This window comes from Microtus pennsylvanicus, chromosome 3 (assembly GCF_037038515.1).
Source record: "Microtus pennsylvanicus isolate mMicPen1 chromosome 3, mMicPen1.hap1, whole genome shotgun sequence".
NCBI classification, from domain to species: Eukaryota; Metazoa; Chordata; class Mammalia; order Rodentia; family Cricetidae; genus Microtus; species Microtus pennsylvanicus.
In genome coordinates this window covers 100,536,109-100,561,295 of record NC_134581.1, presented here as the reverse complement: position 1 = coordinate 100,561,295, position 25,187 = coordinate 100,536,109, and the positions used below count along the sequence as shown (strand labels likewise).

Genomic DNA, 25,187 nt, shown 5'->3' with positions numbered 1-25,187 from the left:
TTCATAGTAATGTTCTTTGGTGAAATGATATGGATAAATGTCTTCCACTAAAGTATATTTAACACCCTCAGTTTAACAATATACAAAGAAATATTAGCATATTTATGTTCAGAGTATAAAATTTTTAAATATTTAAAAAGCATGCATAATTATATTGTCCAATTTAGCATAATAACATTTTCACTGTCATAGAAAATGTTTAGTGTATCAATAACTGTTTAATGAGGGTTTGGGGATAATAATTGTGACATTATATATAATGACTGTGAAATGGAGAAAAACAGACATAATAATTACAAGATACAAATATAATCAAACCCCAGGTGTCAGGAGGGCAGCCATACTATTTTACTTTACCCCCTGTGTTTAAGAAAATAAAGTTACAATACATAGCTGGCCTAATGAGGACCTTTGGATATTTTGTCCCTGGAGATACAGAAGCTATAGAAGTTATCCTGTGATAACAGATGCAACATATCTGTCCCAGGTAGACACCAACACATATATAACCTTCTTGAGGTGAATCTCCCTAGCAAAGAAGTAATGACTCTAATTTTTTGCTTTACAAGAACACATCTTCTGTCGTCAATAACAAGGTACACTATTGAGTCCTACTGTTCTTGAGACTAACCATGTAATGTGAAGTTCCTTATTTACAAAGTGAGTTTAGGTAAGTTTCATTATTTAAATCATTCATACTTAAATTCATGCTAATTCCTATATATTTATTACAAACTCTGATCATAGAATGCTGTGTTCAATGATATTTCTTTATTATTATTCTATGAGACTATTTTTGTCAAAAGTGATTTTTACAGCCAGGCACATCTCTGATATTTGTCATGGTCTTGATAGGAATAGTCCCCTCTTTCTTCTTTTCTAAAACTTCTCCCCTTTATTACCTCTTTTATATCAATGAATAATACATTCTGTGTAGTATATAGTTGCAAGAAAAAAATGAAAACTTGAGTAAAATTTATGGAAGAATACTACAATCTGTTCACTGAACTAAGGGATTTATTTCCCTTCATGCATTTTGAGCCCAGCACATTGCACATTCTCTGCAAGCACTGCTACCTTCAAAGTAATTTATGGCAAATGTTTCTCTTTGTGAAATATTCTTAGAGATGACTTTCCTAGATTTGTTGAATATAATTTTTTAAAAATTTTATATGCTTAAGTTACATGAGGAGAGCATGGATTATACACATAAATTTCCAACTGATTAATTTAATCAAAGTTGTTAACAGTTTATGATATATGTCCTACTGTGGAAATCTGGATATCTTAACTTGTTGGTGATTTCCCCTACAATAAATTATTTGTCTATCTCTTATCCAGAGCTTTTAAGTTTGATACTCCATCAAATAATCTATATCATAGCTACTTCTGTTTTCCTTGAAAACAGAGATCATGCCATACAGAATCATCCACCCTAGGTAACCAGTATTCTTTAAAAGGTTCATATAATCCTGTCATCTAGAAACTTTATCCTTTCTAAATATGACAGACAATACTGTTTGTAAGTTAAATCTCTTTGTTTGATTTTCTATATATTTGTTATGTTCTTTCATTCATTTTTAAAAAACAAAATGTCATATTTTAGCTAATGAGAACTCCCTAATATGAAACAGAGAATCTCATAGATAGCATTTTACTGTTTCTCTTAGAATTAACTTGTAAAGGAGATGGGATATATTTCTCTCTGGGCTGTAATAAGGATGAACTCTAATTCTACTTTCCAATGTTGACATAAATCTATTTTGGTAGTAAATAAGATCTTTCTATTGTACTTTAATTCATGGTTAGTTGGGTATATATAGACATGTATATAAATATACTTATATGTGTACAATAACTGTTAATGAAAAAGAAGGCCGTGAATATGAAAACAAGAAAGGAGGGACAAGTCAGAAGGTTTGAAATGAGGATGGTGAGGTAAATATCATGTAACTATACTATAATCTCAAAAAACATCCTGTGGTTTGGGAAATTTTTATAAGAAAGTTTACATAATATTTGCTCATCTTTTTTTGTATAATTCCATGAATCTTCTGACTAAAAAAGCATGTTTTATATTACACTTATATTTTTACTGGCTTTTTACAATACAAAAAAAACATGTTCTTGAAAAAAATCTATAACATTTGCAATAAGAGAAGTGAGGGTTCTATGTAGAGAAAATCACCAGAATAAATAATTTGAATGCTAAACAACTGCTATAATAAACTAGGTTTTAAAATGATTTATATTTACCTCAAAATAATCATATTCAAAGTACTATGGAGTGCTTGTTAGGACATATACATTGGCCCTTATATTAAGAGTTTGTTAAGAATAAATATGACTCAGCCAAAGAACTTGTACTTCTAACATCTTCCAACATATTGATTGCCCCTACATTTTATTTCTGTCTGTATTTTAAATAGATTGCCAAAAACATGGGAAGTAAAAACCAAACAGATGTTTCTCACTTCTTTCTTCTGGGACTAACAGATGATCCAAAACTGAAGCCAGTCATATTTTGCCTCTTTCTCTTCATGTACATGGTCGCCATCCTGGGGAATCTGCTTATTATCCTGGCTGTGAGCTCTTACTCCCATTTGCAAACACCTATGTACTTCTTTATCTACAATTTGTCCTTTAATGACATATGCTTAACGACAACCATTATCCCACACATGTTATTAAATACCCAAACACAGATTCAGAGCATCAGTTATGCAGGCTGCCTCACTCAGGTCTGCCTTGTTTTGTTTTTTGCTGGATTTGAAAGTTGCATTCTTGCAGCAATGGCTTATGACAGATATGTGGCCATTTGCTATCCACTGAGTTACACAATCATCATGAATTCTCACTCATGTGGTTTAATAATTCTCTTTTCCATCCTCATCAGCATTTTGAACATGGGACTTCTTGGTCTCATGGTATTGAGACTATCCTTTTGCACAAACCTGGAAATTTCCTTATTCTTCTGTGAACTTTCTCAAGTCATGAAGCTTGCCTGCTCTGACACCCTTGTTCATAATATTCTGATATATCTTGCAACATTTATATTTGGTGGCATCCCAATCTCTGGTATTATTTTCTCTTATGTCCAAATTGTTCTCTCTGTTTGTAGAATACCTTCAGTGAGAGGGAGATACAAAGCCTTTTCCACTTGTGGGTCTCACTTATCAGTGACCTCTTTGTCCTATGGATCAGGGTTGTGGGTTTACATAAACTCTGCAGTTAATAATATTTTACCCAAAGAGGCTTCAGTGGCTTATGTGATGTATACAGTTGTCCCACAAATGCTGAACCCATTTATCTTTAGCCTTAGAAATAAGGACATGAAAGGAATTATGAAAAAATCATCGTTATAGTATCTTCTCTTTGATATTTTGATTTTCCTGGATTTGTGTTTCATTATGGAAAATATATGAATGGCAAATCAATTCAAACAATGAAATAATATATAAGATCCATTTAATTGACAAACACGTTTTCCTCTGAAAACCAAAAGAGTTTTTTACAGGGATCTATATTATATATGATATTGATGTGAACAGTTTTGTAGTTTTAAGGACTCTGTTGGCTAAATACCAACATTAGTGAATTCAATATTCATGGTGCATTCATTTTTGGCAATTTATGCCATCCTCGCTTTTTGGAAGATTTACTTTATTTCAAATTATATGCATATGTTTTGTGTTTATCTGTACATATGCATAGGATTATGGGTACCAGCAGAAAGCCAAGTGGTGGCAGCTTCTCTAGAAATGAAATTACATGCAATTCTATGTTAATTGTTATGATTTCTGGAAACTGAACCACATTCTTCTTTAAAAGCAAAACAAGTTTCTAACTGTGATCTGTATCTCTTGATAATGTCTATTTTACCTTATATTCAGTAGATAAAGCAGAGAAGTCAGCGATATTTTATACCACCTACTCTCAGAATATTTATAACAAAAAGTCATAGACAACAAATATCTGACCAACAAAGGATTTTCTAAGGCATGCAGAAAAAATTTAGAATAATCTCACAACATACATATGTACACATGACAATTTTCAAACAAAAGAAAATCTGGAGAATTTTGAAAATAATTCAAATCTGACTAAGAATACAGTGTTGTTACGGATAGAAAACATCACTGGACCATAAAAGACATTATCATAATTACTGTTTCTCAGATATCAAAGAAAACACGCAATTGAGAAGGACAGACCACATATAATGTGATTCTGTTCATCTTCCTAAAGTCTCTTTACAGTTTTCACAGACAGACTGACAGACAAGAACCTAATAATAGTGGTATGACATAAAGTGGGAGCTATCACATGGCCTTGGTGTCAGCACTGAAGCATGAGAAAGACAGTCAGCTATCTGCCTCTATAACTAAAATGGTAGTCCCTAAATTCAGATGGTAGTGTGCCATCTGAATAAAACTGTTGAGTTCTCTCATATGAAAATTGCTTTTAGTCTCTGTAGTATTAGTGTTTCAACATCCACAGCTTCTTATTATTTAGACACTTGAATTCCCATGTGAACATGGGGCAACATAAATCCTTAAGGAACACCTAGAGGCATTGAATAAGTATTAATTCTATTATTTGATTATTAGGAGTCCAAAAGGATTCCTTCCATTTTGATTCACATTCATTATCTTTCTATTCCAATATTTGGTTTTCATCTTATTTTAAATGTCCTTCTTTTTTATATATTTTAACAAATACTCCACTAGCCAGTGATTGTGGTGCACGCCTTTAATCCCAGCACTAAGGAGGCAGAAGCAGGCAGATCTTTGTGAGTTCAAGGCCAGCCTGGTCTATAAAAGCTAGTTTCAGGACAGGTTCTAAAGTTACAGAGAAAGCCTGTCTCGACACACCCCCTCAAAAAATATTGCACTAATAATTGTAACGTAAATATTTTGGGTCAGTGAAAATTGTTTATTTACGCAGATAGGTGGTTTTATTAACTGTACCCACACACTGAGACATTGGGGATGTTCTATCGGGAACTCACCAAGGCCAGCTGGCCTGGGTCTGAAAAAGCATGGGATAAATCCGGACTAGCTGAACATAGAGGACAATGAGGAATACTGAGAACTCAGGAACAATCGCAGTGGGTTTTTGATCCTACTGCACGTACTGGCTTTGGGGGAGCCTAGGCAGTTTGGATGCTCCCCTTTGGAGACCTGGATAGAGGTGGGCGGTCCTTGGGCTTCCCACAGGTCAGGGAACCCTGATTGCTCTTCGAGTAGATGAGTGAGGGTGACTTGATTGGGGGAGGGGGAGGGAAATGGGAGGCGGATGAGGGGGGAGGCAGAAATCCTTAATAAATAAATAAATAAATAAATAAATAAATAACAAAAAAATACAAGTAAAAACCTAGTAGATACACAATAAACGTGAAATGCTGAAGACTAACTCTATGGTACATAATTAATGGTTCACCATTATGACTATTCTATTTATTGTTACTGGGTTTGGGGATTTAGCTCAGAGGTAGAGTGCTTGCCCAGCAAGTGCAAGGCTCTGGGTTCAGTCCTCAGCTTTGAAAAAAGAAGACAAAATAGCAAAATAATTGTTACTAATACAATTTGTGTGTTCATACAAAAGTCCTATATTCAATCCTAACTATTTTATTGATGTATAGATTCCCTAAAATAAATGTTATGTTTTATCAATATGGTGGAATAATAGAAAATGACTCCCATAGTCTCATGGGGGAGTGGCACTATTAGGAGGTGTTGCCTTTTTAAAGTAGGTGTGGTACCGTTGGAGAAATTTTGTATCATTCTCGTCCTACTGCCTTCAGATCCATATGTAGAGCCCTCAACTCCCCTCCAGCACAATGTCTGCTTGCATTCCACCATGTTTCCCATCATGCTGATAAAGGACTAAACCTATGGACTAAACTATACACCAACCTCACTTAACTGTTTTATTTTATAAGAGTTACTATGGTCATGATATCTTGTCACAGCAATAAAAATCCTAGGACAATCTATATAAAATTATGTATTGTCATATGTATATAGACATTTCTATGTAGATCCAAGAACTCATCAACACATTGATACTATATCATTCATAATGTGTTATAATGTTCCTCTGTCAAATATAAAACATTTCTTCTCTAATGTTCTAGCCATCATCAGGCTTATCAATTCTTTTTTTCTTATGAAAAATATTTTTTATTATTTGAAAATTCTCATTTTGTGTTTGGTCATATCTATCTCTTACTTCCTCCTTCCAGTTCCTCTCAAGATGCCTCCAAATTATTGTCTGCTCAACTGTAAACAATGGTACCAAACACTCACAATGAAGGGAACATATCAGACGAGCAGTTCAAAGATATGTAATGGCAAGAAAGAGTCCTACACAATGCTATCTTATGGATATGCCATGCTGTTAAAACTCTGAACTCATAACATCTGTTGCTTCATGTATAATTATGTAAAAATGATAGAAAGTTAGGAGGACAAATGGTAGAAAATTATGGATATCATTATATTATAAATATGTCTGAAATTTTCTAAAATGAAAAAAAAACTAAATAAAACTTCTGAGAAGATATGGTTCTCCCTTCTACAGGCAAAGAGAATAAGAATGTTGACTTAAAGTTTGTTTCTTTGAAACTCATCTCACTAATTTTGGAATAGCAAGCTAGTATCAAGAAATAAGAAATAAATATTTGTGATCTGGGTGTTGTGGTTCATGCCTTTAATCCTAGCATTCAAGAGTCTGAGGCAGGCAGGTCTCTCTGAGTTCAAGGCCAGCCTGGTGTATGAAGCAAATCCCAGGACATTCAGGGTTGTCACAGAGAGAAAGCCCGCCACAAACGTTAGAGAGAAGTTTCTGTCAATATCTGTCTTAGGATTCCTGAAGGCAGAATCACAATTTCAGACTGAGGTTGAAGAGAGACAGTGGCTGGCTGTTTTGCTTTTTGATCTTCAGGTTGAACCCTAATATCTGTCTCTGAATTTTTATTAATAATGCTACAATAAATAAAACAACAATAAAATAAATAAGTGAATATATAAAATATTTGTGAGCATAATAGAAAAGAGGAATTCTTATTTGCAGCTAGTGTCAGCAAGAGCAAGCATACCTATTATGGACACCAAAATAGAGACTTCTCAAACCATTAAAAGACATGACTACCATATGAGTCAATTATACATACTTCATCATGTACACAAATTTCTTCATACAGTACCAGAAAGAAAGTTACACATCTATTTACCTTAGTAAAAAAGAAGGAAGAACATAGATGCCCATTAACAGACCAATGGATTATATATATATATATATATATATATATATATATATATATATATATATATCACAACTTCATTATCCATTGAATTATATATTCAGCTTGTGATGGTACCCTGTTAATTTCAGCTCTTGTGAGGCAGAGGAAGGTGAATCTTTGTGGGTTTGAGGCCAGCCTAGTATACAAAAGCTAATTCTTGGACAGCCACAGTGGTTACACAGAGAAATCCAGGCTCGAGAAACAACAACAAAAAAAAAAATCAAAAAAGGATTTTTCTCAGTAGTAAAGAAACATGGAATTATTTCTAGGAAAATGAGCAGACAAAGAAAGGACAGTATTAAGTGAGATGATCTAAACTCAGAAAGACAAAACCATGTGTTCTTCATCATATGCAGATCCTCTCCTCTAAAATATGTGTTGTAAGGAGCTGTGGGCCACTTCCCTCCTTCCAGCCACCAGCTAGCTTTACCCCAAATAATTACACGGCAACTGTATTCTTTTAAACACTGCTTGGCCCATTAGCTCTAGCCTCTTACTGGCTAATTCTCACATCTTGATTAACCCATTTCTAATAATCTGTGTAGCACAACAAGGTGGTGGCTTACCAGGAAGGATCTTAACCTGCATCCATCTTGGAGAGGGAAGCTAAAGCATCTGCTTGACTCTGCTTCTTTCTCCCAGCATTCTGTTCTGTCTACTCTGCCTATCTAATTTTCTGTCCTATCAAAAGGCCAAGGCAGTTTCTTTATTAACCAATGAAAGTAACCCATAGACAGATAACCCTCCTCCATCAAATATGGATATACATGTGTGTTCAGTATATATTAATGTATCTGTGGCCATGTAAATATAGCCCAAACAATGTGGAAAGTAGACAAAGAGAGAGTACAGGTGATGAGAAATATGTGAGGTGGACAAAAGGGCACATGGCCACATATCAAGAAGAAAGGATACTGGAGAAGATTGCTTCCATAACAAAGAAATCAGGTATAAGACAGATTTGTAGATAATGATGTCTAAGGAGTCTATCGAAACACAATTTGTTTTTTTTAAAAAACATGTATGATATCAAAGCCCATGTATATTGACTTACAGATTTTTTTTTTGGCTCCCCGTCGGGGAATTGAGCCCCGGTCTCCCACGTGACAGGCGGGGATACTCACCACTATACTAACGAGGAGACTTACAGATTTTTTTATAACAGGCAAAAATTAGAAACAAACCTGGATGTTCATCCACAGATGAATGAATTTAAAAAATATGGTACTTTTACACAAAGGAATATTACACAGCTGCTGAAAAAATGATATCATGAAATTTGCAGGCAAGTAGAAGAAACTATAAAAATCTTCTTGATTAAGATGCTCAGACAAAAAAAGATGAATATAATAAACAGTTATATGTTGATATTAGCCTTTAAGTAAATGATAGCCAAGCTTCAATCCATAGACTTAGAGAAGTCAGATGTAGAGGAAGGGACAGGTGATACACATGAATCTTCCTGGGAGGGAGAAATAAAATAGATTTTTATATGTAAACTGGGGTGGGGAGAGTTGCCAAGAGAGGACCACATGGGTAGTGGCAATGGGGTTTAGGGAGAGAATGGAAGAAGAGACGACAGCTAGAATTGGGCATTTGAAAGGTTGTTTGGAAACCCAGTGAAGTGGAAGCTTCTAAAAAATATATATGAAGGTGATACTGATGAATTTTCTAAATCATGGAGTAGACATAGTCACAAAATAAAGTTGTCAGTACTATGACTTGGTTACAATCAATTGAATTGTTAGCCAAAAGGATCCTATGAAATTCCCTAAACAAGCCAAGAACATTACATTGTTCCTCACAACTGAGAAGAGGGCCCCATCACAAGTCATTGCACAAGACATTGAGCACAGAGAGGGTGAGATGGTTCGTACACAGAACCGGAACTCCCACATTCTAGTGCCTTTGGTATGGGAAGGTACACTGCAGGCTAACAAAAGAGAAACGTATGCACAAATGCATCCACACAATATTTGATCTATAATGATGTACTGCCTGCAAAATAATGGTGATGTAAAGCTTGTGCTAATAACCAACTAATGTCTGATTTGACTTAAGGCCTGCACCTCAAGATGGGAGCCATAAGCAACACTATACGGGTGAACTAGTTACAGAGACTAAATAATCTAGAGACCTAGATTAAAATGAAAGAAAACTACTAGTCTTAAAAAAAAGTATTGAGAAAATGACTCCTAATCATATTCTGTTCTACTCTTGAATCAGTGCCTTGTTCAAGAATCATCAGAGAAGGTTCCTACTGGAGCAGATGGAAATATGCAGACCAACAGCCAATTATTATAAAGAGAGGGAGAAACCTTGGAAAACAGAGTACTCAATATAAAGCTTTCATTAAATCTTTCCTCTGAGAACTTATGGAACCCTGTGAAATTTTATTTATTTGACCTCCTTGCCAGCAAGTGCTGTCAATTCTGTTATTGGTATTTGTTATTCTGACAGGTGTAAGATAAAACAACAAAGTTGTTCTGACTTAAATTTTCCTAATGAATAAGGATGTTGAACATTTTTCACATTTTTCAGTCATTTGAGTTTTTTATATTTGCAATTCTCTCTTTAGACCTGTATTTCATTTTAATTGGATTATTTATTTTGTATCTATTTTTTGAGTTCATTATATATTTTGGATATTAGTTCTTTACTTATCAGATATGGAGGTGATAAAAAAACTTTGTTCTATTAGGTAGGCTGCCACATTGAACGACTGTTTCCTTTGGTTTACAAAACTTTTCAGTTTCATGAGGTACCATTTACTAAGTGGTGATTTTAGTTCCTGCACTGTCTGTGCAATGTTCAGAAAGATGTCACCTATTCTAGTAAATCAAGGCTATTTCTTACTTTCTTTTTGATTAGGTTCACTGTATCTGGTCTATGTTGAGATCTTTAATCTGGATTTGAGTTTTGTGCAAGGTGATGATAATTCTGCATCTATTTGCATTACTCTACATGCAAACATCTGATTTTACAAGAAGCATCTTTTGAAGATCCTTTTTACAGAGCTTATTTCTGGCTTCTTTATCAAAAGTCAGTATCCGTACATTTATGGATTTATGTCTTGGAATTAAATTAAAATCCATTGATATTCTTGTCTGTTTTTATGCCAATACCAAGTGGTTTATGTTACTGTAGCTCTGAAGAACAACTTATAATCTGGTGTGGTGAAATTCCAGCAGTTCTTTTATTGTTCATGATTATTTTAGCTATCGGCGATCTTTCTGTTTTTCCATATGAAGATGAGAATTGTCCTTTCAAGATCTTTGAAGAATTGTGTTGCCATTTTGGTGTGTATTGCATTGAATCTGGAGGTTGCTTTTGGTTAGGGGTCCATATCTATTATGTTAATCCTATTATTCCTTGAGCAAAGGAAAACTTTTTATCTTTTGATAGCTTAATTCTTCAATGATTTCAATATTAATGTTTGTTTGTTTCATTGGACTTTTTATATTTTGTTTCTTTTGGAAACAGGACTTCTCTGTGTAGCTCTGGTTGTCCTAGAACTCACTTTACAGACAACAGTAGCCTCAAACACACAGCCTCTGCCTCCTGAATGCTTGAATTAAAGGCACACCCCACAATACTCAGTTCCAAAAACTTATTTGTATGAGCAATGTTCATGGAGAAAAATAGGGAAATATCATACATTTCACTGTTTATTTATATATATATATTAAATAATAAATCATATATATTTATATATAGTTAGTGTATATATATGATGACATTCAGTGACTAAATGGACTTCTTTCTTCTTCTTCTTCTTCTTCTTCTTCTTCTTCTTCTTCTTCTTCTTCTTCTTCTTCTTCTTCTTCTTCTTCTTCTTCTTCTTCTTCTTTTTGAGACAAGGTTTCTCTGTAGCTTTGGAGCCTGTCCTGGAACTAGCTCTTGTAGACCAGGCTGGCCTTGAACTCACAGAGATCTGCCTGCCTCTGCCCCCCAAGTGCTGGGATTAAAGGTGTGTGCCACCTCCACTCAGCCTTTCATTTTATTTAAAGAACTTTAGTTTTTATTTTATATACCAACCCCACTTCGCCCTTCCCCATTCCATCCCACCCTTTCCTAACCCTCATTCATTCCTCAGAGGTGTAACACCTTCCTTGGGGAAGCAACAAAGTCTGGCATCTCAACAAGTTGAGACATGAACAACTTCCCCTGTATGAAGGCTGAGCAAGGTATCCCACCATAGGGAATGGACTCAAAAAGTCAGGCGGAGTGTCTTTCTAAGTAAGATGCAAGAATTATACTTAAACTCTCCAGTACATTAAAGGAAATTTGGGTTAGTTGCTTCTAAAGGTAATGTTGTTGAATGTCTCTTGATGATGATTCCTGAACATGCCCACGTATGGATAAAGGGTGTCACAAACCTACCTTGTAACAATTCACATTCCTGGGAGTTCCTGTTGAAAGAGCAGTTTTGCTATCATGCTTATTTCAAGAGACTTTTCCCTCAAAAATCACAAATGAAGAAAATGATTCATGATGATCATTTTCTGACTCAGAGACTGGACATCATTAGGCAGTTTACAATCTTTACCTGTGTTTCAGCACCTCCATTTCATGTGTATACCACATGACAATTTTTTTAATAAATCTTGTTTCCACATAAAATATAAACACTGTCCCCATTTTTACTTCGTTTAAAGGGCCTAATCTGTTATATGTGACTATCAATATTCTTTGTATGTGTGAATACACATATAAAACTATAAATACAAATAAATTATAAAAATACAAACCTTTGGGGTTGTCTCTTATTAAATTCCATTAATGTTTACTCAACTCTGATTTGTTATCTACATTTTACACAATAAATTCAAATTCATCTTTAATCATTTCTAACTGTAACAGATGTATCATAGTCTTATTCTTTACTTGTGCTTAGAAGATCCTTTATTAACCCCATTGAGGTTCTGCCAACATCCGCTTAAAGATTCCCCCAAATTAAAATGTTCCTAATCATCCTTTGTGTACTTTTAAGTTTTAATAAAAAAATTTTGTGTTCCTGTTTTGGATTCATGAGTAGTGAGAAGATCATCTCTTTTGGGAAATGAATATGGAAGATTTAGTGATAAATAAATACAGATAAATAATGTGATAATTGTGAGCTAGTCAAAAAGGATCATCAATTGGCTGAGTAGCAAATATTTCTTCTTTGGTGCAGTGCCGTTCTATAGATTGCATGCTGATGTTATAGTTCCATATCTCTAGGAGCCTCAGAATTCAAAGATCCTCATTACATTATTAATTTTATTATCATTATAAACTGGAGAGTTCACATAATTAAAGACAACTAAAGCAATATAGAATTAACTTGGTGATTCCCTTTCCATAAACACCATACGTATACATTGTTCCCCTCACTCTCATATTAATCATGCCTACTTAAGGAGATAAAATGGACACGTGTGTGTGTGTGTGTGTGTGTGTGTGTGTGTGTGTGTGTATGTGTGTACAAGGAATTTATTTGAGTGGCTTACATGCCATGGTTCAGAGTAGTCCAATAAAGACAACTCCGCACTAGAAAAGTCAAGGATACTTAGATGTTCAGTCAACAAGACCGAATGTTTCAGCAGGCACAATCTGAAATTGGCACTCAGAAGAGATGCTAAAGAACTGATACTCTTCAGCCTACGTTCGAACCCAAAATAAAAAGTTCTTGTACCAGCAAAGGGTTGGCCTCTCAAAAAGATGGATGAACATGCCAGGAAGAGTGAACACAAGCAGATAAAAAGCAAAAGCTTTATTTTCCCATATCCTTTCATGTGGCATGCTGCAAGAAGATTTGGTGTCTTTCAACCTCAAATCATCAAATCAAGAAAATATGTCACAGGTATTCTCAGTTGTGTAGGTTGTAGGTGATTCTAGATATAAACAATTTGTCAACCAAGATTAGATGTTACAGTCAGGGTTCTCTAGAGGAATCAAACATATAGGGGAGTTATCAGATTACTTTGTATAATGGTGACAAGTAGTTAAACAAATGCCACTTAGGCTTTGCATAGTTAAAGAATGATTTAATGATCCCAATATAATACAGAATGACTTGGCTTATTCCCTTTTTATTAATTTTAATAAGGCCTAGGTTTCTGCAACAGGACAGATGATCTTGTCTGCCTGTAGGGATAAGTCCAAGTCCAGCCCATTGGGGGCATGTTCGCCTCAGGCTAATGTTTACCTATAAATCTGCCAGGCATGTGCCCAGCTGCCCCTTCTGCTTCCTGTTCTCTGTGGAACCGTGGTACTGTAAGTCTATTTCTACATTAAAGCTATATATATTTTTTACAATCTGTCTGCATTCATTTTACGCCACTATATCTGCCTTAAGTGAACAATTTTCTGTTTCCCAGACTTACCCATCTTTGGTATGTGTATTCTAATTATAAATTTCCATGTCTTAGGGGCCTGGCAGGAAAAACTATCAAACCTATCTATGACTTCCAACCTCTGTAAGCAAAGGGTTAAGGGAGAAATTACCTCTGGGTTCTGTGTCTCTGAGCCAAGTTTTTGTCAAGAGACTTTATCTGCAATTAGATAATGTTTTGTGAATAAACAGGCTCCTAATGACTAGTCTCCTCATTAAAAGAAAAAAGGATCACCAGGGTTGGGAATGCATTTTTTATTTGTTCTAGATTGTTTCTTAACTATTTTTGCTGTATCGAAATCTAAATTTTTTATCAATTATATCAAACCCAAGCACTCATAGAAAATGACAAATTTTTCTTAACATCTTATGATGAATTAAAGCTGTTACATTTAACCTGATAATAACACAATTCTAGAGTAGAAATTAACAATAAACATACAATTTGCCACATTACAATTCTCTTAAATCCATTTTAATAAAAAGACAAGAAAAGGTTACTGTGATAGGTTATAGTCCAACCGCATTGGTGCTTTTAATTAATTGTCCCAGTCTCTGAGCAGCAGCTAAAATCTTTTAGGATACCCTCCCCATATTTGAGGAGGGAATTCTGTCACTCCTTGTAACAATGCCATTTTCCCTGAGAGAAAAGTTTAGGTCTCAGTTCTCAGGTCCAATATTTCAACAACAGATTGAATACCGTGTTGTCAAAATGTGTTCTGAGTCCCAAAGAGTAAAATTGCAAAATGTGTAGATGTATTTCTGGTTTGGCTCCAAGGTAAACAGGTCTCAATAGGTCTGAAGTTTGTGCATCAGTTCCATCAAGGAGCTAGAAGTCACCAGTCACCACAACGATCTTCTTTCTCTTGTCAGATTGTAACAAGCTGTTGTCAGGATTGTGGCAGTGGCAGCAACCTCAGTGGCAGTGTGGGTCCCGAGTGTCCAGATGCAGTCTAGTAACCCACAGTTAAGCCATGAGCTTCCTAACCTCAGTCCTGTAGTTCAGGTACCCCTTTCCTTGGCCTGCAGCATGTAGGCATAAGGAAATCAGGATCATAGGTTTAGGAACCTCTTTCCACTTTTCCTATGGAGTCATCAGTAGCTATAATATTATCAGGGCTGGTACTTCTCTGCTGTATTTGCAGTCATCTCATCTAGCTTTATTTTTTCTTCCTGTGAAAAAAGTACAAACATACCCTCGACCCCAAGTTATACAAGGTCAGTTCCTTTCCATAATCTAACACAAGGGTCTTTTTACCTTGCCTTAGAAAAAGTCACCTTGGTATCATCATGCCAAAATCTTTCTGCAGCAGATTGTTCACATACATCAATAAAAGGTTCATAACTTATGGCATTATATGGTGATTTTTAATTTTCTTGTTTTTATTCTTTTAAGTTGTTTTCACGAAGACAAGGGCATGCTCCACAATTCCTTTTTACCCTCAACAACATATGCAGCTCTTCCATTGGACGAACCATCTGTAAAATTTAGCATAATATACTTTTTTTTTGGTTTTTCAAGATCTTTTGCTACAACTTTAGGAAAAGTAAAGGAATACAGTTGTGTTAATTACAGCAACAGGTCAGCTGGGAAAAGATTATTAACCTCGCCTTTAAATTGAACAAACACAATTGCCCAAGAATCACTATTTTGAAATAACCAATTAATCTGTTGCTTAATATAGGGAACATTGATCATAGCCAATTCCCTGTCGAAATATCCTATAGAATTTATCCTATTTTTGTGCTAAGCAAGTTACTGCTTTAAAATAAGGATTTAATACCTTAACTAGTGAATCGGAAGGTACAAGCGGGCCATGTTTCCATACAACTGCCTTAGGAGTAAATTTTGTAGGTGATTTATATGATTGTTAGTGCTGATTATAGTTAATGTAATGTACTTGCTATTTCTGTATAGCATACTCTACCTGGGTGAGTGCCCATCTGGTAGCTACTGTAAGCTGCATACTGAAATTTAGATCACTTCTTCCTTTAAGAATTTTACTTAGTTTTTGCCCTGCAATTTTGTCTACTTCCAATGTCCAGGACGATAACTATATGTTTTTCTTTGGGTTCACCTTCTTATTTAGCTTCTCTAGGATCACAAATTATAGGCTCAATGTCCTTTATTTATGGCTAGAAACCAATTATGAATGAGTACATCCCATGTTCTTCTTTTTGGGTCTGGGCTACCTCACTCAAGATAGTGTTTTCTATTTCCATCCATTTGCATGCAAAATTCAAGAAGTCATTGTTTTTTACCCCTGAGTAGTCCTCTAATATGTATATATTCCATACTTTCTTCATCCATTTTTCCATTGAAGGGCATCTACATTGTTTCCAGCTTCTAGCTATTGCAAATAATGCCTCTATGAACATAGTTGAACAAATGCATTTGTAGTATCATAGAGCGCCTCTTGGGTATATTCCCAAGAGTGGTATTGCTGGGTCCTGGGGTAGGTTGATCCCGAATTTCCTGAGAAACCGCAACACTGATTTCCAAAGTGGTTGCACAAGTTTGCATTCCCACCAGCAATGGATGAGTGTACCCCTTACTCCACAACCTCTCCAGCAAAGGCTATCATTGGAGTTTTTTATTTTAGCCATTCTAACAGGTGTAAGATGATATCTCAAAATTGTTTTGATTTGCATTTCCCTGATTGCTAAGGAGATTGAGCATGACCTTAAGTGTCTTTTGGCCATTTGAACTTCTTCTGTTGAGAATTCGGGTCAGGTGGGATGGGGGAAAGGGGAGATGGGAGAGAAAAGTGAGAAGGGGAGGATGGGGAGAGCTTGGGGGAATGGGATGGTTGTGATAAAGTAAGGGTGGATATGGGAGCAGGGAAGTATATATCTTAATTAAGGGAGACATTTTAGGGTTGGCAAGAGACTTGACTCTAGAGGGGTTCACTCGGGTCCAGGGTGATGTCCCCAGCTAGTTCCTTGGGCAGCTGAGGAGAGGGAGCCTGAAATGGCCCTATCCTATAGCCATATTGATGAATATCTTGCATATCACCATAGAACCTTCATCTGGTGATGGATGGAGATAGTGACAGAGACCTACATTGGAGCATCGGGCTGAGCTCCCAAGGTCCAAATGAGGAGCAGAAGGAGGGAGAACATGAGCAAGGAAGTCAGGACCACGAGGGGTGCATCCACCCACTGAGACGGTGGGGCTGATCTAATGGGAGCTCACCAAAGCCAGCTGGACTGGGACTGAAAAAGCATGGGATAAAAACGGACTCTCTGAACATGGCGGTCAATGAGAGCTGCTGAGAAGGCAAGGACAATGGCACTGGTTTTTGATCCTACTGCATGTACTGGCTTTGTGGGAGCCTAGCCTGTTTGGATGCTCACCTTCCTAGACCTGGATGGAGGGGGGAGGTCCTTGGATTTCCCACAGGGCAGGGAACCTTGACTGCTGTTTGAATTGGAGAGGTAGGGGGAGGGGAAGGGAGGGAGGGGAGGGAAATGGGAGGTGAGGAGGAGGCGGAAATTTTTAATAAAATAATTTAAAAAAAAAAGAATTTTAGTAGTGGTTCAAGATCTCCTGTAGGACATTTTTTTTTTTTTTTTTGTGGGGAGGATCCAATACAATGGCTAGTTTTTATTGGAGAAAAGTTTTTCATCACAGTCTAAAAAGTTAATGCAGGGCTCAGTGGGCCAGTTGGTGGGGCACCAGCTTATAATAGGTTCCACAGCTTGGGCATTGCTGAGTCTTACCTTTGTGCAGCCAAAACTGGATGATGGTACAGTTGTCCTCTTCACAAAGATGCAGCCCACTATTCATTTGTTGATGGTGGATGGAACTAAATTAGAATCTTCCTTAATGCCCAAATCTAGCTTTGGAGGTAGAATATTGTATGGAGCTAGTCCCTTCTCTGTGGCTATCATGATCTCTCTCTCCAGCCCTATAGCCTGCTCCTCATCAGTAGGAACGCACACCCCAAGACGTCATGGAGCACATTGCAACTGCACCAGGGGACCCAGGGGCCCTCAGGGACTGAACCGCCAGAGCACCCACTCTGCAAAGCAACCTTGAAGCCATCTCCTGTAATATATGTTAAATAAGGTTTTAGGCAATGTATATTTTATTCAAAGTTTGTAAGCTGTCTTTATAATCCAAGTTGTAAGTCTGCTTAGCTGACAAGAAAATGGAAAAAGGAAAGCATATTTAACAAATAGTGCTGGCATAACATGCAGAAGAATAAAAATATATTCATATGTATCACCATGCACAAAACTTACATCCAAATAAATCAAATACCTCAACATAAAACCAACCACACTGAACATCATTGAAGAAAAAGTTGAAAGTACACTTAAGTGCTTTGGAACAGAAGACGTCTACGTGAATAGCACTGACCCTGAGAGAAACAATAATAAATGGCACCCAGAGGTGCTCAAGACCACTCCCACAGGATATTTAAGTTGTACTCCAGAGAACAAACACGTGGTTTTCCAGTTTTCCTTCCTTGACTTCTCTCTTGGGGGAAAGATATTGACCCAGGAGCACTGATATCTATTAAAGCTTAGGTTTCTCTAATTCAATTTGAGTTGGTCTGACTCAATTATTATTGTGTCGGCAGAGAGGTTTATTTGGGTATAGAAACTTTTCAGAAATATATTTAAGCAACTATACTATTTTGTCCCATATTTACAATTATTTTTAGTTTTATTTTTGAATTTTTTTCTGACATTTTTAATATTATTTACCATTTATTTTTGAGCACTTATTACTCACCTCTCCAACTGTGGTGCATTTTTGTGGTTTTATGTACTCTCTTGTACATCTGGCCACACTTTTGTGCATTTTGGCATTCACTGGACTGCCCCACATTGGCTGCCATATGTTGAAGACGGACCTTGACAAAAATATCTCTTGCCAGATTATGAAGACACATGAAAAATAACAGAAGAAAAACCATAGAATAATGTCAGGAAGGCATTCCAGTAATTACTGAAATTCACCCACATTTATTTTTCCATAGCTTTTATATCAATGTAAACAGGGGGAGAAGGTAACAAAAGACTTTATTAACATGATACAAAGAATAACTCAAACAGTCGGTTGCTTACCATTCCTTCCAACTTGTCTTGTCCCTAAAAACAAAACCCACAGCAACTGAAACATCAGAGAATACACATTGCCTTACTGATGTGTTTGTTCAAGTCTACCTTCGTGTTTATGTTACTCAAACTATATATAAAGGGATTCAATATTTGAGGGACCAATGTGCACATCACATAAGCCAATGCAATATTTGTGACTGAATTAATGAATGAAGAGTTGTTATAAATGCCCAATTGACTTTTTAAAGCCCATGTCTATTCATGTATCTGAAGCACACAAATTAATATTATTGGATTATAACTAAGATCTCAAATTTACTTTTATAATTTTAATAATCTTTACTGGACAAAATCTTGTTGGAGGAGGCTGCTTCATTGTTCCTGGCTGCTCAGTCCTGAAATAATCACACTGAATTTGTATTAATTAAAACAGTGCTTGGTCCATTATCTCTAGCTTCTTAATGGCTAACTTATATTAATTTAATTCATTTCTATTAATCTGTATATCAGCACATGGCAGTGGCTACTGGCAAAGATTTGGCATGTCTGATTCTGATGGCTCCATGGCATCTCTCTGACTCCGCCATTCTTTCCCCCAGCATTCAGTCCAGCTTTCCCTGCCTACCTAAGATCTGCTTTGCTATAGGTCCAGAGCAGTTTCTTTATTCATTAATGGTAATCACAGCACACAGAGAGGAATCCCAAATCAAAATCTATAGCTTTTCTGTTTTTGGTGAGTCAGTCTACTTACAACCTTTAAGTTAAGTTCAATAATTGAAATCCTTCCTACGTGTAGACCTGAGCAAGATTAGAAAATGTTATATAGAGTTCAAACCCATGAGACTCCCCCAGGGAAATGGTACTCACCATTATTTGGAAGCAAATTTTAGGAGGAATGATGCAATGTTACCACCAAATTATCTGTTCAGGTCTGTGGAGTTCTTTCATAAGGCAAAGGAAAATGTGGCTTTTCAGTTTTAAGGGAAAATGCAAAAGAATTGATGGCATAAAATACATTGACTTTTAAACAAACAAAGTATTTATATTTCTGCAGATTTTAGGAAACATAAACCTTCCAGGTACTAGATAAATGTTAATGAACTAACACTATCCATTTTATTTATAAGACAGTCAATGTATTAATGCTGATGTTTATTGTGAATTGTATATGCTATCTTCAGGTGGCATCAAAGAGATTAAGGTATATACCACATGCTATAATATTCGACTCATATATTCTCAATGTAATACAGAATCCATCACACCCTTTATAACTGGAGAAATTATTGGTTAAAAAAACTACCTTCATGGTAAAAATCTGCCATATACATTGTTAATTTTATTGTGATATTCACTTTCAATATATGTATGCAACTGACCCATACTTTATAAGTTAAATGCACAAAAATTTTAATCAATTATATTTAATTTATCTGAAATTAAATCAGTGAGGCTATTTCATAATGAGAAATGAATAATTTGTGGGAATATTATTATCATGTATATTGCTTTTTTTTAAAGCTGCATTTGATTAACTGTGAAGCTGTGATTCTGTGCCTGTCTAAAACACCTGATAATCCAAATAAAGATTGAATGGCCAATAGCAAGGCAGAAGCAAGAATAGGTGGGCTTAGCAGGCAAAGAGTTTGAGAACAGAGAGTGATAAGCAAGAGAACAATGAGATGAAAACAGCCACCCAGCTACAAAGCCAACCATGGAGTGAGAAGGAAAGTACAATATACAGAAATGAGAAAGATAAACGCCAAGAAGCAAAAGGTACACAGGATAATTTAAGATAAGACAAGCTGGCCAGAAACAAGCCAATCTAAGTTCAGGCATTTATAGCTAAGAATAAGATCTTAGCTTGTTTGTGTGTGATTTATTTGGTAGCTGGGTGGTGGGCTCCTCCAAAAGTGAAAGGAGTAAAATGTCATATAGCAGGAAGGAATAAAATCATCTATTTTAACTCTCAGTGTATAGTATTTTTATACTGCCATTTCATACAGGGCTTTGTTTTTGTATTTGTTCTTTCAGGAACACAAATACCTATACACTCACCAGAAATAAGCAAAGTATTTGGGGATATGAAACACAATAGACTGAAATTTAACATTGCTATATTAATCATTGTAAACATGAGAGGTTAATCATTGTAAACATCAGAGATGTGTTCAATTTTTGAGAATTATGATTGAAGCATACAATAAACATACAAGAATTAAGATAAATTTAAACTTAAATTATTAAGAAATAGTGGATTAGACTTAATTTTACTATCTAAACTTTAACTAATAGACTTTAGATGGCCTGTTGATAACAAAGGATGCCTATACTTCCTAACTTACATAGATATCAAAGTTGGAAGATATGTCATCATAAAATGCAGAGAGACTGAGTATTGTCTGGTATGGTTCTTTCTAGGAGGATCCTTAGGTAATTGTTTCTGACTGGGCCAGATGTGTTGAAGGAAGCTGAATTATAATCTCTGCATGTCCATGGGCCAAATTTCCTAATGTCTTCATTAGATCCAATTATGTCACTATAATTCTCATTTCAGAAGCGCATACCCTTAAAGTCCAATAATAAAATAAGTTCAAGGATAAGATTCAGCACTCCAAAGTTTCATTATATTGAACCACTCTTTCTATTATCTCTTCCCATGACTTTTCTGAGCCCTTGCATACCTAACTCATATGACCACACTAATACATTAAAATATTACTTAATGGTTATCAAAAACTTCACTACACATTTAATAACATCAGGATCTGATTTCTGTTTGACCCATAAAACAAGGCATATTTATGTAAGTGTCAAAATATAATTATAAATAATAACTGTTTGTTATCAGTGAGCTATACCTGAAAAATACAAGTTTTCTGAAAATTCTTTACCATTTTCTTTGTTCAGTTCTGACTTCAGAAAATATACATGAATTTATGTATTTAAAAAATTTATCTTTTGTGTTATAATTTTAATTTTCTTTTATTTGAATCTTCATGATAAAATCTCACATAGCATAGGCTTAGGATTTTGTTTTAGTTTATGTCTTAATTTTAATTTATTTTTATTTTATGTTTTAAAAAGAAAACAAACTATCTTTTTTCATTTTACATGCAAATCTCCATTCCCTCTCCCTCCCCTCTTCTCATCCCCTCCTCTTATCCCCCACTCCCCATCCATTTCTCAGAGAGGGTAAGGCAGATTGCTTTGGGGGAAAGTCCAAGGCCCTCCCTTCTATATCTTGGCTGAGCAAGGTATCTATCCAAAGAGAATAGGTTCCCAAAAATCCAGTACAATCAGTAGGGATAAATCCTGGTGCCACAGTCAGTGGCTCCTCAGTCTTTTCCAGCCATTCAACAGTCACCCACATTCAGAAGGACTAGTTTGGACCTAGGCTGGTTCCTTCCTTGTCCTGCTGGAGTTAGTGAGTTCCCATTAGCTAAGAAACTGTTCCAGTGGGTGTCACCATCATATTCTGATCTCTTTGCTCCTATTCTCACTCCTCCCACTCTTCAACTGGACTTTAGCTGCTCAGCCCAGTGCTCCGATGTGGGTCTCTGCCTCTGTTTCCATCTTGCTGGATAAAGGTTTTATGTTGGCATGTAAAATACTCATCAATTTGACTATAGGGCAAGTCCAGTTCAGGTACTTTTTCCTCTATTGCTTAGGGTTTTAGCTGAGGTCATCCTTGTGGATTCCTGGGAATTTCTCTAGTGACAGATTTCTTGCTAGTCCCATAATGACTCCCTCAATCAAAATATCTTTTAACTTTCTCTTATCTTTGTCCTTCCTACAACTTGACTATTCCATTTCTCAAGGTCTTTTCCCCTTCCCGTTCCCCCTTCCTTTCTTCCCTCCTTTTCCCCTTCGACCTCCTTTCTCCCCCACCCCCATGCGCCCAGTTTTGTCAAGCAATCTTGTCTACTCCCCTTTCCAGGTGTATCTATGCATATTTTTCTTAGGGTTCAGCTTGTTACTTAGCTTCTCTAAGGTCATGGACTATAGGATTGTTATCCTTTGTTTTACAACTAGTATCCACTTATGAGTGAGTACATATCATGCTCATCTTTTTAGGTCTGGCTTACATCACTCAGAATGTTTTTTTTTCAAGTTCCAACCATTTGCATGCGAATTTCAAGATATCATTGTTTTTTACCTCTGAGTAGTACTCCAATGTGTACATGTGTCACATTTTCTTTATCCATTCTTTGATAACTGAGGGACAACATCTAGGTTGTTTGCAGTTTCCGGCTATTACAAAAAAATGCTGTTATGAAAATAGTTGAACAGATGTCCTTATATATATATCAATATATATCAATTATATATTGATAATCTCTTAGGAATTTGCCCAAGAGTGGTATTGCTGGATCCTGAGGTAGGGTGATTCCAATTTTCTAAATAAATGCCATATTTCTGGGTGGTGGTGATGCACGCCTTTAATCCCAGCACTCCAGAAGCAGAGGTAGTCAGATCTCTGTGAGTTCAAGGCCAGCCTGGTCTACAAGAGCTAATTCCAGGACAGGTATCAAAGCTACAGAAAAACCTTGCCTCATTTTTTTTAAAGCCATACTTTTCTCCAGAGTGCTTGTATAAGTCTACATTCCCACCAGGAGTGGAGATATGTTCCTCTTACTCCACATCCTCTAAAGCAAAGCTAACATTGGTGTTTTTGATCTTAGTCATTCTGAGTGGTATAAGATGGTATCTCAGAGTCATTTTGATTTGTATTTTCCTGACGGATAAGAATGTTAAACATTTCTTAATGTGTTTTTCCACCACTTCAGATTCTCTTGCCAGCCTGCAACCCATTCTCTGTGTGTTGTTCTTGTCCATGTACCTGATATGAGTCCTTGGGAACCTTCTTATCATTCTGGCTGTCAGCTCTGACCCGACTTCCACACCCCTATGTACTTCATCCTCTCCATTCTGTTCTTGACTGACATTGGCTTCATTTCTACCAAAGGCCTCCATTTATCTGAATGTAGAGCATTTTCGTAATAGTGATTGCTGGGGGAGGGTCCAGTACATTACAGATGGTGCCATCTCTGGGCTGGTGGTGCTGAATTCTAAAAGATTGCAGGCTAAGCAATCCATGAGATGCAAGCCACTAAGATGCTCTTCTTGAGGACCTCGGAATGAGCTCCTACCCTAAGATTCCTGCTCTTTTTGATTTCCTATCCAACTTTCTTCAATGATGAACAGTGCTGTGGGAGTGTAATTAACCCCAAACTTGTTTTTGGTCATAGTGTTTCACCGCATCAATAGTCATGCTAAGACAATGTCTTTCTTATCAAAATAAGTATTAACATTTGAAGTCCACAAAAATAGATGCAGAGGAACTATATAATAGTGTTCAACAAAGTAACAGCCATTTTACTAATTTTGGAACTATTTATTGTTTCATTAATATATACAAATTTTCCATATGTTGAAACTCAACCAACTACTCTTACCGCCTTGAAGTGCACAAAAATATTATGTATGAATCTAATATTGATGTATAACTTGACAACAATAAAAATTAACTACTCTTTATCCTAGACAGGATAATAAAATAATAATCTTTCTAGATTTTTGAATTGACTGGCATACACAAAAAGAAACAGACACACTCCTATCCCTTGTCAGCATGATGTGGGAATCATTCCCCTCTGTATCCTATGAGTATGATTGGTTAATAAAAAAAGCTGGCTTGAGCCTATGGCAGGGCATAGCAGAGGTATGCAGGGAAGTTGGAACTGAATGCTGGGTGAAAGAAAAGTGGAATCAGAGAGAAGTCATGTAGTCCCACTGAAGATAGATGCTGGAACTTTTCCTGGTAAGCCACAGCCTCATGGCGATACACAGTTTAATGGAAATGGGTTAAATTAATATGTGTGAGTTATCCAATAAGAAGCTGGAGCTAATGGGCCAAGCAGTGATTTAATTAATATAGTTTCTGTGTGATTATTTCAGGGCTAGACAGCCATGAAAAAACAAGTGGCCTCCCCTCCAACAGCACTAATAGGTAAGAAACCCTGGGAACTTTTACCTCCATCATATGCTTTCCCTGCACCTCAAGCACTGAGCCAGACCAGTAAAATATCCACAAACCTTCCATTCCAATATTTATCAAATCCAATCCATTTATATTATAAAACTGGAAATATTTTAAATCTGATTTAAGAAGAACTTTTGGCGAAGTGCTTAAGAGTTCCTGCTTAAAATGTAAATGTATTTTGATTAGGGACATTTCTTTACAGGAGAGATAAATGTAAATAAAAACACAACATACAAGTTGGGCGATGGTGGCGCACACCTTTAATCCCAGCACTCGGGAGGCAGAGGTAGGCGGATCTCTGTGAGTTCGAAGCCAGCCTGGTCTACAAGAGCTAGTTCCAGGACAGGAACCAAAAGCTACAGAGAAACCCTGTCTCGAAAATA

At 36.1% G+C, this 25,187-nt stretch overlaps 1 protein-coding gene and 1 pseudogene across 1 annotated transcript; one reads left to right on the top strand and one right to left on the bottom strand.

Moving 5' to 3' along the window:
- Nucleotides 1-2,441: 2,441 nt before the first annotated feature.
- On the top strand, nucleotides 2,442-3,365 carry LOC142847270 (olfactory receptor 7G2-like). Its single transcript, XM_075967987.1, has one exon. The coding sequence runs from the start codon at nucleotides 2,442-2,444 to the stop codon at nucleotides 3,363-3,365; it is 924 nt and encodes a 307-aa protein (XP_075824102.1).
- Nucleotides 3,366-17,340: 13,975 nt separating this feature from the next.
- LOC142847269 (cytochrome c oxidase subunit 5B, mitochondrial-like) lies at nucleotides 17,341-17,733 on the bottom strand (annotated as a pseudogene).
- Between the last annotated feature and the right edge of the window lie 7,454 nt (nucleotides 17,734-25,187).